At 39.9% G+C, this 17,436-nt stretch overlaps 1 protein-coding gene across 1 annotated transcript; it reads left to right on the top strand.

The window, feature by feature from the left end:
- The first annotated feature begins 2,110 nt into the window (after nucleotides 1-2,110).
- LOC134628872 (kallikrein-8-like) lies at nucleotides 2,111-5,628 on the top strand. Its single transcript, XM_063475671.1, has 6 exons — nucleotides 2,111-2,138; nucleotides 3,198-3,378; nucleotides 3,539-3,730; nucleotides 4,897-4,949; nucleotides 5,216-5,373; nucleotides 5,473-5,628. The coding sequence occupies exons 1-6, from the start codon at nucleotides 2,111-2,113 to the stop codon at nucleotides 5,626-5,628; spliced, it is 768 nt and encodes a 255-aa protein (XP_063331741.1).
- Nucleotides 5,629-17,436: the final 11,808 nt, after the last annotated feature.

Here is a 17,436-nt window from a genome sequence, read left to right as displayed (position 1 = left end):
CTCAATTTAAAAGGTGAGAAATGTGAATTTCATGTTGATTCAGGGTCATTCCTGGGCTTTATTGTTGAAAAAGGTCATTTAAAAGCACACTCAGTCAAAGTGGTTGAATGGCCAGTTCCCTCAAACAGGAAGCAGCTTCAACAATTCCAAGGTTTTGCTGACTTTTACTACCTTTTATGATTTCAGCAAAATAGCTCTATTGTTCTGTAGTGTAGGTCCTGTAGTGTCAGTACACTGATAAGGGCTTATACAGAGTCAGACTGATACACAGGGTAGCTTGTTTACATTTTGACTTCTTCTCTTTATTAACATAACACAGAAGTTACACACACGCATAACTGGGCATGGTGCCCACTACTGGCGATAGCTTGTATAGCACACCATATATTTTGGTTCATACATAACATCTACCACTGACCAGTCTCACCTGTCCTAAGGTCTTTTTTCTCACTTCCTGTTCCAACACGGTGGTGTTTTTGTGTAGCTTATCTGGATAGCCAAAATAATTAAAAACTTATAGATAAATTCTTATTTCATAGTTTAATTTTCACTTGCTTCATCCGAAGCACACTCTCTTTTTAGTCACTCACTGTATTTGTAGGAATTTTCTAGCCTAGCCTAGCTAAGCCAGATAACACACACCAATGAGTTAAGCTACATGAATGTCTTAAAGCCATAAAGACCTGGATGACCTCTAATTTTTGCTTTTAAAACTGAGGTAATTGGAATCGGCCCTCAAAATCTTAGAAAGAGAGCATAATTCTACTATATTCGCTTCTCTTCATTGGCTGAGAATCAAATTCAAAATCCTGCTCCTCACGTACAAGGTCTTAAATAATCAGGCCCCATCTGAGCTTAATGACCTTGTAGTACCATATCACCCCATTAGAGCACTTTGCTCTCGCTCTGCAGGCTTACTTGTTGTTCCTAGAGTATTTAAAAGTAGAATGGGAGGGAGAGCTTTCAATTTTTAGGCCCCTCGTCCATTGAACCAGCTTCCTGTTTTGATTCAGGAGACAGACACTATCTCTACTTAAAAGTAGAGAACCTGAGCCTGGTTCTGCTGGAGGTTTCTTTCTGTTAAAAATGAGTTTTTCCTTCCCACTGTCACCAAAGTGCTTGCTCATAGGGGGTCATATGGTTGTTGGGTTTTTCTCTGTATGTATTATTGTAGGTCTACCTTACAATATAAAGCGCCTTGAGACAACTGTTGTTGTGATTTGTTTCTGTATAAATAAAAATGAAATTGAAAAATTTTAATAATATAGTAAAATAACATTATAGTCACATGGAGACATAGGGCACTATTAATTCCTTTAGTACATTTTCATGACAATATAGTCATATTTTTAGTTTCTGTGCAGAGAACACAGACAGTTTGCTGAAGTACAGATGATGGTGTTGGGCCATCACCAGAACAGCTTCACTTCATTTGGCTTTGATTGGTCCAACTATCAGGAACTGTAATTATATGACGAAACACAATTCTTTCAAGCTGGCCTGAGATCTGATATCTGTGAAGACTATATCATATAAATAAATCCTTTTACGAGTCCACAGGAAACACCACAAATCACAGGGCAGTCTGTGATCTTTCAGGACAGAGACATCAACAACAGTGACAGGACCCTCAGCGTCTTTCTACTGAAGCTGTCAGGCCCTCCTCAAATTTGAGCCACAAGCCTTTGGATGAAACTTAACTCAGGTCTTGACCAAAGTACATTTACGGCCAGTTCACTCTGTATATCTTCTATAATAAATCGACGGTTTACACAATACTCAAAGTATCATTTCTCAGCTTCATTTCCCTCCCACCACTTTATGAAAAGCAAAAGCAAAAATTGCTGATGAGTAACTTTGCATAAATATGTGGAGTTTTGCAGCTTTTCAGAAGATAAGGCTTCATAATGACACTGGTGACTATACAATGGTCACCATTCAGACAGAAAGGCAGTTGTTAGAGGGTGAATGGCAGGAACACTGTGTCTGGTGCCTCTTCTCTTGCCTCTGTGTATCAGTGAGTATTCAACAACAGTTTCTATATTTAACTGCTGGTTCTTACTGCATAATTCTGTCTGTATAATATGAAAATGATTTAATGCATCGAGTTATGCCAAACCCCACAGAAACTGTGCACGGTGGGTATTCTGAATTGCTGTTCGGTACATATACGCCGACCACAGTCAGAGCCTTACCCTCTGCAGCTTGAAGTCACACAGAGGTAACCCACTCGCTCTGTCAGCACTCAGTCGGAGACTCATGAGTGAAGTGTTTTTTTCTTTTGTTTTGCTCTTCAAATCTTAAGAGCTTCATTAGCCACACAGAGGGCACAATATGTTCTGCATTGTTTCTCAAAGTTAGCATTGGTTAGTGATCATGAGCTGTTTTAGGTTTATAAATCATTGGTTTACACCATATTCTCTGAATTAATGGCACAAACTGACAAACTGACAGTGAGATACAGTGAAGCGTGTAGAACATGTAATTCAAATCAGTGAGTGCACGAGCAGAACAAGAGCATGAAGCTGAGATCAAACTTCATTTGCTTCCATCTATGAGGTGCAGGTCACTGAGGTCTTCTGACAGAAACCTGCTGGAGGTTCCTCGTTCTAGGCTGAAAACTAAAAGAGACTAAGTGTGTCTTCAAGTTTGTGGCTCCTAATCTATGGACTGCACTAATATTACATTTGATCTCTGCGGTCTGAACATTTTAAAGAGCAGCTCTACTTCTTTGCACAGGCTTGATTTTGGGTAGTGGATATTATTATTGTCTTTTAATGTTTGTATTTATTTTTTTTGATTATTATTGTGAAGCACTTTCTCTGTAGAAACATTTTACCTTCATTTCCCTTCTGTCACTTTATGAAAGCCAAAAGCAAAAAGAGACGATAAGTAACTTTGCATAAATGTGTGGAGCTTTGCATTTGCAGTTGATAAAGCTTCATAATGACACTATGTGACTATGCGGTGTCCAATATTCAAACTGAAATGCAGTCATTAGAGAGTGAATGGCAGCACCACTATGTGTGGTGCCTCTTCTCTTTTCTCTGTGTATCAGTGAGTGTTCAGCTACAGTATCTATATTTAATGGCTCTGGTGCTTACTGCGTGGTTCTGCCTTACGTCTGAGAGCAGACATTTTACAGGTACAAAGAAAAACTGGCAGTGACCTGGTGGGGCGGGGGATTCCTCTTTCAGGTGTGACGGGTAACACAGAGGTCGCTCTGCAAAAGAGAATCATTGGAGGTGATGAATGTGAGCGACAGTATCATGTACAACTCAGAGCAGTTTATCCACATGGACCTTCCAGCTTGTGTGGAGGCTCTTTGATCAGCGACCGCTGGATTCTGACTGCAGCTCACTGTCTGAAGCCAGGAGGGTGAGGAGATCAGAGCAGCAACTAAAACTTGTGAACCCAAGGAATGTCTAGTAGCCATGTTTTTGCTATTCAGTAAAAAGTAAAATACATTCAGACAAGATGAGAAATAGAATATGGTGACCATCAGTAATCAAGTTTTATGTTTGCTGTGCACATGCAGGACCATGTTTGCAAATCTAAGTGTGCATCAAGGGGGTCCGGAGCAAGAAGTGCAGATAACAGCAGAAGCTGAGATCTATACAGACAAAGACACCAGCACAGGCAGAGTTCATGACATCATGCTGCTGCAGCTACCTAGCAGCTCTGATATCCAACCTATAAAACTAGCTGACTGTGATGAACCTCCTAAAAGGCGAGTTGTGGATTTTTCTGCTTCAGGTTCATGTGTTCTGACAGATACTGACACGTCGTGCTAACTTCAGTTTTAGATTGAAATGATACATTTATATTCCTGTGGCTCAGAGTTTCTTGCTTTGAAGTTTTTTTCGTAAAGTTTCTTCTTGACCTGAGCTCTGTGCTGTGAAGTGAGTTCAACATATGTAGAATATCTTTCCTTTATCTTAACCCAACAGTGGGAATCCGGATAAGTACTCACAGGAAGCTGCTTATCAATTCAAAGCCCTGGTTATCAAGTTAACCAAGGCTTTCAATCCTAATGGATGTGGATAAACTATACTGGCAATGCAGGTTTTAAAAAGGAAGATAAAACTGTAATATTGGAAAAATATGAAGGGTTTAAATGCATAATATCTTTTATACAGTCATTGGTGCTCCTCCGTGTGTTTACTCGTGAGTTAGTTCCTTTATGACTTCCCAGTTTAGTTTCATATTATTTTGTATCGCCTTAACTTCCATCAGCAATAAAGCTGTATTTTGAGTTCAGTCCTGTTTTCCCGTGAGTTTGCGTTTGGGTCCTCATTCTGCCTGCACACAGCCTAATCATGACAAGGAGGGTCTAAAGTTGAAAGTTTAAAGGAATCTTCCAGGAATGGTGATGCTGCTTTTCTGGACAAATGATCTCTAACCTTGAACCTAACCAGAGGGATATAATACAAAGAAAATTCAACAAGGCTTGGCTTACTTTGTGTTAGCTGGCTTGAGAAAACATAAAACACCAGTCAGTGTCACGCCGCCATTTATATCAACGTCTCTTTTAAGCTGTGCTTTCTGCTTCATGCTCCGTGCCTACACATGTAACAAGGGCTGCTACAAGGCCCTTTAGAACATAGCATGCTAGCCAGGTGTGGCGCATGATGATAAAGTGGTGACTAAAACTCTATAAAGGACATAACTAATATAACAGCAGGTCAGGGTTACTCTTACAAATTTCTCTGGTAAGAAGTCAAAATCCTTCATATAGAACTCTGAAGTTACCTGGAGAGATGAGATCCTGCTTCATAGTACAGGCCTCAGGGCAACATTTTAAAGTTAACGTGCAAAACAATCAATATATGTATTTGTATGTAACTGACAAAAAAAGGAGGGAAAACCATCCAAACACTTCTTGTGTCATTCCAGAGTTGAGATCGCAGGTTATGGTGCCACCACTGGACTAGCTAATGAGAAAAGAAGTAAGATGATTTTTAACAAATTTGTTGTATTAAAAAAAGAAGAGAACAAACCCCCAAACTGTTACTTTATTAGTAAAGAGATGTTGCAGATATTTGTACTGAAATTGTATTTTGCTTCATTTCTAATGTGTTCAAAGTAAAAACAAGCTTTTCCTGTGAGCTCAGACCATTTTATTTCTTTCTGCTGCATTTCAGCATAAAATACAAATCTGCATCATTTTTTTAAAAAGTGCTTTAAGCTGAACTAATTTGTCCCCTTTTACTAGAACCTGGTAAATCACCCTCTCTTCACTGTGCAGAGACTGAGGTTGTCAGCTGTACAGAGCTCAATGATATTTTACAGAAAAACTTCCCCGAGGTCCACCGAGTCAAGAGCTATCAACACTGGTTCTGTGGACAAAGTCCTGGGAAAGATATATGTCGAGTGAGTGTGCATGATTCCTCAGCTCACAGCTGTGTTTATTAACCATTCAAAATACAGAAAGATTTCATTAAACTGGGAAACTGTATTTCTGTCTTGCAGGGAGACTCTGGTGGAGGAGTGGTTCATAATGGCAGGATTTATGGGGTTTCTCCTTTTGTGGGAGATCCGGACTTTGTATGCAGAGCACCGGCTGCCTTCATGGACCTCTGTGATCCTGAGTATGCAGATTGGATCAGGAAAACTATCAACCCATAAAAACCTGTAAGGTGTGGATGTAAACAAGCTGAAATAAATAATCTTTTAGAGTTTAGCTTTGCAAAAGCATGCAAAATGTAACGGAAGTTGAATAAAACACAATAGAAATAGAAAAAAAAATGCCACAAAGCTGAAAAACTGAACAAAAAACAAACAAAAAACAAACACAAATTACAACAGAAATAATAATAACAATATAAAAAAAACACAATAGAAGTAGAAAAAACTCTTCTCATCATAAAACTTGGTGGCAAAGTGGAATATGGTAAGGAAACGCTAATTGAAGTGCTTTCATTACTCAAAGGTTCCTGTTAATTATGCATGAAGTGATTTCTGGAGGGGAATGAAACTGAACTGAACTGCTCCCTGTGACATTTTGACCTGTCAAACGCAGGCGTAACTCCTGTTATTCATTGTTGTATTGCAGGTCTGCTGTGCACGATGTCTGTGAATCGGAGTAATTTGGTACAGATGAAGGAATAAGACTGCTCAGATGCTTTGGGTGTCACGTAATGATCCCTGAGGTTAAGGTGTCTTTGGTGCCCTTTGATTTCAATCTAACTGCACATTGAACAGAAATCCTGCCATGACAGAACACACTAATGCCTTTTCAAGGGAGAACCAATCCTAATCTGAGCTGTCAGCCCCAAGTTCTCTGCAGTCTTCAAATCAAGCATAATCTGGTTTGAACAGGCTCCCTGCCTCACTGCAAAAGCCTTTTTACCAGCTGCTGTTTGACAAATTGCAAAGCTTCTGAAGAGACTTTAGAAAGGGGGGAAAAAAGGATACGAAGAAAGAGCTGTACAAAAAGCTATCCATGCACTCCTACTGTTTAACATTTCACTTGGAGGTTATTGACTGTATTGTATCTGTGGATTGCATTATAGTTTCTCTGAGAGCTTTGCTCCCTGAAGATTTTATGATCTGTGAACGCTGAGTCTCTCTTGTGGCTGTAAACCAGTCTGCTCAGCATGTCACTGCATGGCAGAGATTCTCTCCATTTTTTTGAATCACCTTTGCTCAGTTGTGCTCCTAACTGATCTCCTGAGTTTGGCTGTATTCCTGGACTTTGCCCTTTAGTTACTCTTCAGTCTCTTTGACACACAGGCTGCCAAATTTAAGTAACATTTTTAATTTTGGAAAAAGAAGAGTGTGTCTAGCAAATTCTTGCACATCCTTGTTCTTAAATACCACTTTTCTACTCAAGCACTTTATACACCTCATTCACCCATTCATACAAGCACTTTTCTGTACCTAAGTTCTCTCTATCTAACACTCATACTCAGCAGTTTGGGGTTCAGTATCGTGTCCAACGATACTTTGAGATACAGACTGGATCAGGCAGCGATCGAACCTCCAACCTTCTGATCGGTACTAATTGGACGTTTGCTGCTGCACATGTAGCATCACAGCTTAGAAGATGGTGGTGTGGAAATGTGCAAAATTTTCCCATTAACAACTGACTAAGAAACTCTTAGTCAAGGGTTAACGTCACCTATGTCAGTAGTTTCACTGACTCTAAAAGTGCACTGATCTCTACACTTCATTAGATTAGATCAACATTGTGCCTTAAACCTGAGCTGTACAGGAAAATAGATTTCCGATACACACATGTACATAAACAAATAAAGAGAGATGTTTCCCACCTGCTGAGAAGACAACTACTGCATAACCTGATTACCACCATTAATCTCATATCCACTGATTTCTGGCACCTATAAGTGAGATTGATTTCACTGTCCTGCTGTCTTGGCCTTTAGGAGAACACAGTGAGACAGATGAAGCTTGCACCAGATGGTAGAAACACAATGATCGTGGTCTTAGACACAGCATCCACACTCTGCTCCGTACATGATAGCGTGTGTTTGGTGCTGTTTGCAGGAACTTGATGAGGCTTTGCTTAAGTGGAAATCCACTGATGTTCAAGCCCCAGAGAAGTGGGCGGGGGGATAGGACCTCTGGGGCCATCTTCCTGATGGAGCCCTACCCGACTCCTCTCACTGCTAAAGCAAGAATCTGTTAAAACAAACATAATGACAACAACAAAAGTCACTCAACAGAAAAGTAGAGAAGTTATTTCCTTTATTAGTTAGTTTTTAGATTTTCATGTGTTCATTTTTGTTGGTGTCACATAGCTTACAGATGTGGACAGTTTTATTAGTGCCACAGCTCACAGCTCATTGAAACAATACTTCAATTCATCAGAATCATCAAATGATTCTGTTAAAAACAACCGCCCAGTGTACTTGCATGGCTTTAGTATGTGAAAGAGTAAACCAATAAAAATGTGAAAAGAATAGATTTGTTGATTTTACAGAGATATGCTAAAATACTTTGAACTCATTTGTTGGTACCCATAAAGAGACCACCAGTCCTTGCATTATAACCATATTTCAAAGTTAGTGTTTAATAAGATATTATTAACTTTCAAAGCCTTTATTGAGAAAACTGAATTGAAATTTCAAGATACACATTTAGACATTATATGTATCAGTTTCATACTATGTTTGCACCTCTGAAGCCAAACTGATCCCCATGACTGCATTTAATATCATTTATATGAGATGAGCAAAGTCTGTGTATCAAAAAGTTTCTGACAATATTGCTGGACATAATTGAGCTATTGATGTAAAGGTGCCTGGTTGTGTTACACTGACCCTATGTTACTAACTATAGGCTGTCATATATTAACTGTTCCTCTGCGTTCCTCAATGAATGCAGCCATTATTACACCCCTGAAAACAGGAAGGAAAGAATCACAAGAGTGATTTTGTGTTGTTATCTCACGGAGTAGTTTAATGCAATCAGGAGAACGTGCGAAAGCCCCCTAGTGGAGATTGGAGACACTACCAATCGATCCCAGAAAAGGCTTACTAGCCGATTAGTATTGTACAGATCGCAGTTCTCGTGAATAAAATGGCAACCATTGATGCAACATGAAAAATAATAACTTTTAAACTATTTTCATATCTTATTTACATTGTCTTTATGCTTATGTCAACTAAGATGAATTTGCATTAACTGTATAACTTTTACTTTCAGTTGTGAACCCTTTTTATATATAAGAATAAGAATACCACATGACTGTGGCCTTGTGTTATACCCTCTCTGCTGCAGTGATGCTGCAGACAAACACAAACATCGTGATTAGACATTTAAGAAGCGCCTCTTAAAGATGAAGGTCTGTGTCTCTTGACCTAAACACACAATCCAGTTAAATCTGATTTATGTTCATTAATGCCCCTCACACTCTAACTTCAAGTAATAAATTGATTACTGATTAATTACACAAGTACGTTTGTGAGCATAAAGATGTAAGCCTTGGACCATCAGGATAAAATGTGGTTTGGAAACTTAACAAGCTTTGATAAAGCTTCATCAGTAGCTCAAGCAAGACCTCAAAACCTTCGATCACCACGGGTGGTTAGCAGACTGTGGTTGTACCATGCAGCCTAACAACATGCAGTAAATTGCAGGTTAAAGCAGTTTGAACAGAACAATTTTTCTTCATTTTTAACGATTACCAAAGTTTGTGAATCCCCAAATTGTTCAGTTGTTCTTTTTGCTCCCCATGAGGTCACTTTCACCATGAAACAAAAACAACACCCCACTGTACACACTCAGGCCACCAGCAAGTTTCTAAATCCTCAATAAAAAGCTGACAGGTTGCAATGATGCTCCAAATAACTTATTAAGAAAACAACTAAATACACAGAAAATATTATGAAAATTGGTTTATTTTATATCTCCTAGTTTTAAATGAAGCAATAAAAACATGTATTAAACATCACAAACTGGAGACATCTTCCAGTGACAGTCTTCATCAGTGTGTGTGTGAGGAGGCTCCTAAACCCACTGACACAGAAGTGCATGTTCACAACTCCCTCTGTGCAGGCGGGGTCAGGACCCTCCCCACCCTGGGTGAGGAGGGGTGGTGCTGTGGCCAGTCAGGTATGAAGTGCTGAGGGTGGATCTTTGGTCCTCTGTGCAGCTCTGTCCACTCTCAGCTTCCCTGCAAAGCAATAACACAAGAAAGACGTCATTTTAACACAAAACAGCATTTTCATTGTTGGGAGCTGCAGTATGTTGTTAAAAAGCAATTTTAAACCCAACATATACACATGAAAAATATGAATAAACCTAAACCTACAGTGCTGCTGACATAGGACGATGATTTATACAAACTATTGGAAGAATTTAGTCAGCAAGACAGTTTGTTGTCAATGTGAGGTGATAACTTACATAGTTGGAACACAGCACCACTCTCCAGTTTTTCACTTGGCCATCCATCCTTCTCATTGGGTTGGTCGGGGTAAGGCTGTCTTCTGGGTGGGGTGTTAGCTCCATCTTGGACGTTGAGTGTCTGAAGTGCTGAATTCTGGGAGAGGAAACGTGTAAACCACCTGAATTTAAAGACAAAAAGAAAAGTATGAATTCACAGATCACTGATTTGTTAAATTTACTTTTCTTCTGTTATGTGTTTTTACCTCACCTCTGATCCCTTAGCCACAGGCTATACCTTATGTAAAAACAAGAGACTACAGTCAGTTCACTGCATCATTTTTAAACCTTTTCTACTTATTTGTGGTGACATTAAGTACAGACTTACCTTTGTCCTGCATGGTGAACTGGGGCTTGGTAAAAACATATATTATTCATTTAAAAAGATACCTGTGATATTAAGAAAAATGGAAGTAATAACAACTAAAAAACTACCTTTCAGTCACAATGTAATATTAATATTAATGTCACATATCAAGAAAAAAACAATACATTTCACATGTGCGAGTCAGATGTTCTTATATCTGTGTTACAAACATCACAAGACACGAAGGCTTAACTTAAACATTACAAAGTTAATTAAAAAGTAAAAGATATTTACAAACACTGCAAAACACAAAGGCCAACTTAAGTGTTACAAAGTTTAAAAACACGTTCTAACATAAACTAATCAGAGTCACTGTCATCTAATGAAAGGTTAAAAGGCCTCTCCCAGAAACGTCTGACTCCAAAACAACCTGAGGATGTTGAAGGTGCATCGAACTGGTCACTTACCTTGCACCTCTTTGCACTTACCTCTTCGGTGCAGATGTCTTCTCTGCTTCTCTTTTCTGAGGAAGGAGCAGCAGAGGGAGCAGATGAGGAAGGAGCAGCAGAGGGAGCAGATGAGAGAGCAGCTGAGGAAGGAGCAGCAGAGGGAGCAGCAGAGGGAGCAGCTGAGGAAGGAGCAGCAGAGAGATCAGCTGAGGAAGGAGCAGCAGAGAGAGCAGCTGAGGAAGGAGCAGCAGAGGGAGCAGCTGAGGAAGGAGCAGCAGAGAGAGCATCTGAGGAAGGAGCAGCAGAGAGATCAGCTGAGGAAGGAGCAGCAGAGGGAGCAGCTGAGGGAGGAGCAGCTGGCGGATCACCAACTGGGGCAACAGGGAAGAGTGGGGCGTTGGCCTGGCCAAAAGGCGGTATAGCGATAGGGGCAGCACCTGGAGCAATAGGATGTTGCCAATCGTGCCAAAACGGCTCTGGAGGGTGCTCCCGGATGAGAGGGGAATCATCTCTCTCATCCATGGTGTCGTACCCCGAGTCATCGCTAAGCCAATCCCCCCACTCTTCTGAGTCGTTCCAGTCAGATGAATTGTCAGTCTGTTCACTCACCTCTTCATCGTCTACAGGTAGGAAGGGGGGGTACTCACCTTCCTGTTCACCGTCATCAGCATATGGTGCTTCATGAGAAGAGGATGAGGGTGAGAGAGGGATATACTCACCACACTCACCTTCACTGATACGCTGGGTATCAGTGTCCTGAGCTTCACCAGAAGAGGGGGAGGATGAGAGAGGGAAACAATACTCACCATACTCACCTTCACTGATACGCTGGGTATCAGTGTCCTGAGCTTCACCAGAAGAGGGGAAGAGTGAGAGAGGGAAGAAATACTCACCATACTCACCTTCACTGATACGCTGGGTATCAGTGTCATCCAGGATCCTGATGACTTCAGGGAGGCCTTCTTCTGCAGGGCGTTCAACCACATAGTCAAGACGCCCTGTGAGGAAACAATTTTTAAAATCACATTAGGAATGTAATAGACACCCAGTGTTAAAGCAACAGTCCTACATCTGTTAGTTTGAGCAGAGGATGAGAGAAAAGCATTTTAGGCTACATTTATGTCAGACTGAATGACACTTCTACTTGTTCATGCAAGAAAAAAAAAACAAGTCAACTAAGTTCAAATCTTTAAGTGAAGATTTTTAATAGAAGACCACCAAACCTCCACCAAGGCAGCTCAGTCTGTGTACTTATGTTTTATTTGTTCTCTGTAAGCCTTTATGCAAACACTATGTTGGAATAGGTAATGGATAATAGGTATTGATTTGCAAATAGCCGGAGTAACTTATTATAGAAATATACTACAGTAAATTTATAACTAACCATGCAGCTCATTCTCTTGTTTTATTTACAATTCATGATGTCACACATTTTGAAAAAAGCTCAGAGGTTAAATATGTGGATGCAAACCATAATGTAACATTTAGACCACATGTACCAATCTCATGTCCTAAATGTAAAAAAAATATATATATATATGTATTAATAAAAACACAATCTCCTTGGCAAGAGTAAAAATTGCACACACACAAAGCTCTGCAGGTATGTCTGAAAATGATGGTCAAGTGAAAAATAAACAAACAAACAAACAAACAGAAACTCTTAACTCAGAATCCACATTTTTAGAAATGTGCACAAGGACTGTATCTGCCATAAGGACAGATACATCTAATCTGTGGTAAACATGCTATCCCTGTGTAAATATCCCTGTGTACAATATATCTCTCTGCTATCTAATAAGATTAAAAGCATTACCGTAACAGAAGATAGGTCTTAATGCCATTATTACTACTGTTTTCATCTTTTTTTGTATTATTTTATTTGTATTATTTTTTTTATCTTTGCGTTTTGCAGCAGAGAAAAAAATTATAGTTTATTTCAATAAAGCCTTTGATCCGGAGAAGAAAAGGATGTTAGGAGGGGACCGGGATCTGTGTGTTTACACCTGCGTGTTCTGACGTCATGACATCCTGAAGATGCCGTTACCACAGAAACTGATTTTTGGGCATTTTACAAATTTTAGTCCATTAAGCTATTTTTACCCATTTTATTTTAAAGAAAAGTGTCAAATTTGAAGCCTTCAAGTCAAAGTAACACCTTTTTTTTTCAAATTCATACACCAGCCGTTAATAATTTCTACACCTCTCCCGGAAAATTTAAAGCATACAAACAATTTACGGGGAAAAATCTTGGAATACACATATTTGATCACGTTAAAACTTGATATTCACACTGGAACTTGTTAAATTATTACAGTCATTTAAATTTAAAGAAATTTTCAAACGTACCTGCAGCGAAGTCCAGGTGGGGTCCACGGCGAGCCATCTTCAAACTTGAAAAACAAAAACAAGTACAAACAATCCAAAGATGAAGTACTTGTTGTCGCTTTCAAGTAAAATCCGCTTTGAGTAAAATGTTTTGCAAAACTTAGCTTTCCACAGGCTGAGGTTGGAGCAGGTCGAAACAAGTCCACGAGCAAGTGTAAAGGGACGATTGGAACCTTGTGCAGCATTTATATACCCTCGGCGGCCATGGTTACGGTTGTCAACGTGCGTGTGCACGTGCACGTGATAGAACTATATGAATGGAGCTCACCGCAGTGTAATTTACCGTTAATTTATGGACATTTACAGTCATAGCTGGACTGGCCATCAGGGGCCGATGGTGATTTTTCGTTTTTATGGGCCGATGTTTTTTTTTGTTGTTGTTATTTTGTAACGGTATAAAAAATGAAAGGTGGTGGACAGGTGCTGGCATTTGTGTAAAAATAACTCTGATGTTTCGTGGTGGCTGTGGCGGAGCTTCCACAGAGGCCAGCAGGTGGATGAGGGAAAGGGGAGGAAGGAGGAGGAGAGACCCGTGGTGGCCGCCGGACCGGCCGCGTTTCGTATTGAGCTGAAATACTGAATACTGAATACTTCAGCTAGAATGAAAAAACAAAATACACGAAGCTGGAGTTATTCTGTGTCTTTACTCAGCTGCCTCTTCTTCTCCCATTCTCTCTCCCTCTCTCTCCTGTTGCTACTTAAATGATGAAACTGATCAATGATCAGCTGATCGGCTTTTCTCTCTTGTTTGTTTATCGCGCATTTCGAGCCAGAAAGAGGAAACCAGCGGATGTCGCGCTAAACAACAGCAGCACGTTAAAGCTTGATCAGCTGTTGTTAGAATTTATTTAATATGACTTTCTAGTATCAGCTGATGTTTGCTGGAGCCACAGTTGTAACAGCTGCTGGTCATGATATCGGTTTGGATATGTGGTGAGAGGGAAACGTGAAGATGAAACCAGGAGATGTCCTTACTGAATCATCAGAGCTGAACAGGTGATGGAGAAACAGGTTTACCTTTTAGGTAACATGGGTGAGTTGAAGAGAAGTTATGAACTGTTTCTAAGAGACAAATAACATCAGGATCCAGCTGGTAACTGTGCAGGGACGGGTCTAGCAAAGTTTTGCAAGGGTGCAGGTAACCATATACATGCACTGTTTATAAGATTGGGGAAACTTGCAGTCAGCTGAGACTGAAGAAGTCAATTGGATGAGTGACGAAACGTTTCTCCCACAAAACGTTAAGTCCAGATGAACAGAATCAACTTTTGGAGATAGTATATAGCTCATGGTAATATCACATCTTCACATTTTTCTTTTTAGAGGTAACAATAACTTTGCATTCTCGCTACTCACCATGCTCTAAAACAGGTAGATGTTAGCAATGAAAACATTTAACAAATGTTTTTAAAATTCTAGCCGTGCTAATTAGCCTTAGGATTGGTTGTGGTCTGTGCAAGCCTTTGGAACAAAATCAGTCTTGTAAAGCTCACTATTTTCCAGGTGAGCCTATAACACATTTGTTAAAGTCAGTCCGGACTGTACAGCTTCTAATCAGAAATAATTAAAGTTTGTTTCTTTTTTTTTGGGCTCGTTAATCTTTTTCTGTCAACAGGATAGTTTGAAAGTCTTAAATAACTCATGTTAAAATGTTGTAGGGCTGTAGAGTGGGGTCATGTTAACAATCCATTAAAACTTGTGGTCTTCAAGGTCAACTTTATGATTTATGGGTGGAAAATTGACAAAAAGTCTTAGAACCTACAAACTTTGATTCCTACAACTGTGCTGTGTAAATGTCATAACATATAGGAGGAACCTACAAAGGTAACTGACCTTTGACCTCTCCTTCAAGAAGGTACATGTAATGTCTACAGTGATTAGACATGCTTAATAAAAACAGTGTGGGGCACAGAGTATTTTTGTGCGTCAGTGTGGAACATGTCAGTAACACCGAGGGTTACACACACTTTGCCAGGTACACCTGTTCACCTGCTTGTTAAACACAAATATCTAGTGAACCAATCAGACCTCAGCAAATTAAAGTATTTAAGCATACAGACATGTTCATGATGACCTGCTGAAGGTCAAACCAAGTTTCAGAATGGGGGAAAGAGAACGTGTGGTTGTTGGTGCCAGATGGGCTGGTCTGAGTATTTCAGAAACTGTTCATCCAATGAGCTCACAAAATTACCTCTACAGTTTACAGACTGTAGTGAAAATCCAACCAGCAAAAGGCCACCTGAGGGAAACTGAAGTATTTCCAACTCATCCTGGTGATGAGGTCAAACACAACCAGTACTTTTAACATTTTATCAATTATTTACCAAATTAAAAAACAACTTGTGGTAACTTATTTTAATTTTGCTGCATACAAGTTGAATGTAACTAAATCACATGACCTTTTATCGTCCTTGAGCTTATTTCTAGTACAGCATTTAATATAAACACTGTATGTTTATTTAAAAAATAATAATGAAAAACACTCCTTGTAATACATTAAAATCAGCTCAACTTTTATCTTAAAATCCAATCCAACTTTATTTACAGAGCACTTTAAAAGCAACATGGTTGACGAAAGTGCTTTCCAGTAAAAAAAAGAGATAAAGTGGATCTGACAGCCGTGGACGGCGAGCCATGCACACCGGCGCCATCTTGGCTCACAAACCACAGCTGACATGAGTTGGATATAAACAAAGTATATCATGTAAATAAAGTATATCAGCCAACATACTGGACACTGTTCTGCTGAACAAACACATATTATCCAATATTGTAGCTGGTGTTATTTAATAATATTTAAATATTTTCAGAATTAAAGTTTATATTTATTTGTCACACAATTTGAAACTTTAATAACCTTACAATAAAACAAATCTCAGATTTAATTATTCTGAAACTAAGTTTAAGCTTCTCATAACATGGGCCAGCACCAGACACACTGGTGGTCCTGTGCCGGCCTATGTGTGGATTACCTCTGGCAAACCAGATCTGGGTGACCAAAGGGCCGTCATTCTTTGCGGTATGTGGGCGATGTATAAGCACATTGTGTGCAGCCGTGGGCCAGTTGCAGACACACTGCTGGCCCAGAACAGTTTCAGCTCTGGCCTCAGATGTCAGCCTAATGTGTACCTTAATCGAGCCTTGTAATAACAACATGTGCCGGAACATAATATTGCAGAAGTAACATGACGAAACAGACTGATTCTTATATAGCACTTTTCTACTCTCCCAATTACTCAAAGTGCATTACACATGCCACATTCACCCACTTTTACCTAACTGAGTGCATCCTAACTACATTCATACACCTTGACCTCTTACCATGCAGACTGGAGGAGCCAGGGATCGAACGACTAACCGTTCGATCAATCGGTGAGCTGCTCTACCTCCTGAGCTACAGCCACCCGATGGTAAACATGAGTAAACCCTCACTAGGTTTTGGATAAAGTGTACACTCTCAAACTTGTCAAACCTGCATTTGAAAAGTTGTCTACCATAGCAGTATAGTATTGCAACATAGCATTTGAGTTTTCTAACTGAAATAAGAAAATAGGAAAACAAATAGTGCCATCATTGCCAGACCTGGCCCACATCTGGTTGACATACACCCTGCCACGACACCAGTCAGTCAGAAGTGCCAGCTTGATACCGGATCTGGGCCAGGTCTGTCTGCTATGTGGGAAGTATAAAAAGTATGGGAATGTACAACCATCATACTGCTCAGGGAGGAGACCTTGTAAAGATGCTGGCTGAAACTGGTAACACAGTGTCACTACTGTGTTGATAGGAGTTATGTGGGTTAGTTCAGCTTCACCACTAGGGGGCTGTCTAAGCCAAATTGTGATATATATACTGTGTCGTAGAAGCAGCGGCAGGTTATGTTTACATGCATGGATGTGAGCCACGTTAAAATAAAGAAGCTTGCTCACTACTACAGATGTTTTATTAAAAACACGACATGGTGCAAGGAGTGAACCAGTAAAGCAGGTCATCATGGACAGTGTTAAGCCGCCAGATGCCGTCAACTGGAACGGAAATGTGGACTGTGAGTGGCGAACTTTTAAACAGCGGTTTATGCTATACCTGCAGGCTGTCGGCCTAGATAGTAAGCCTGATACACGGAAGATTGCACTGCTTCTTACCGTGGCAGGTCCACAAGCGGTGGAAGTATATAACACGTTTGTGTTCGCAACTGCAGAAGACAAAGAAAAGTTTGACGAAGTAGTGAGAAAGTTTGATGAACACTGTTCGCCCAAAAAGAATGAAACATTTGAGAGGTACGTCTTTTGGTCACGTATACAACAACCTTCAGAGAGTTTTGATACGTTTCTGACCGACCTCAAGTTAAAGGCAAGAACATGCAATTTTGGACAGCTGCAAGAA

Source organism: Pelmatolapia mariae, linkage group LG6 (assembly GCF_036321145.2).
Source record: "Pelmatolapia mariae isolate MD_Pm_ZW linkage group LG6, Pm_UMD_F_2, whole genome shotgun sequence".
NCBI lineage: Eukaryota > Metazoa > Chordata > Actinopteri > Cichliformes > Cichlidae > Pelmatolapia > Pelmatolapia mariae.
Note: the sequence above shows the minus strand (reverse complement) of the source record. Positions and strands in the feature narration are given on the sequence as shown.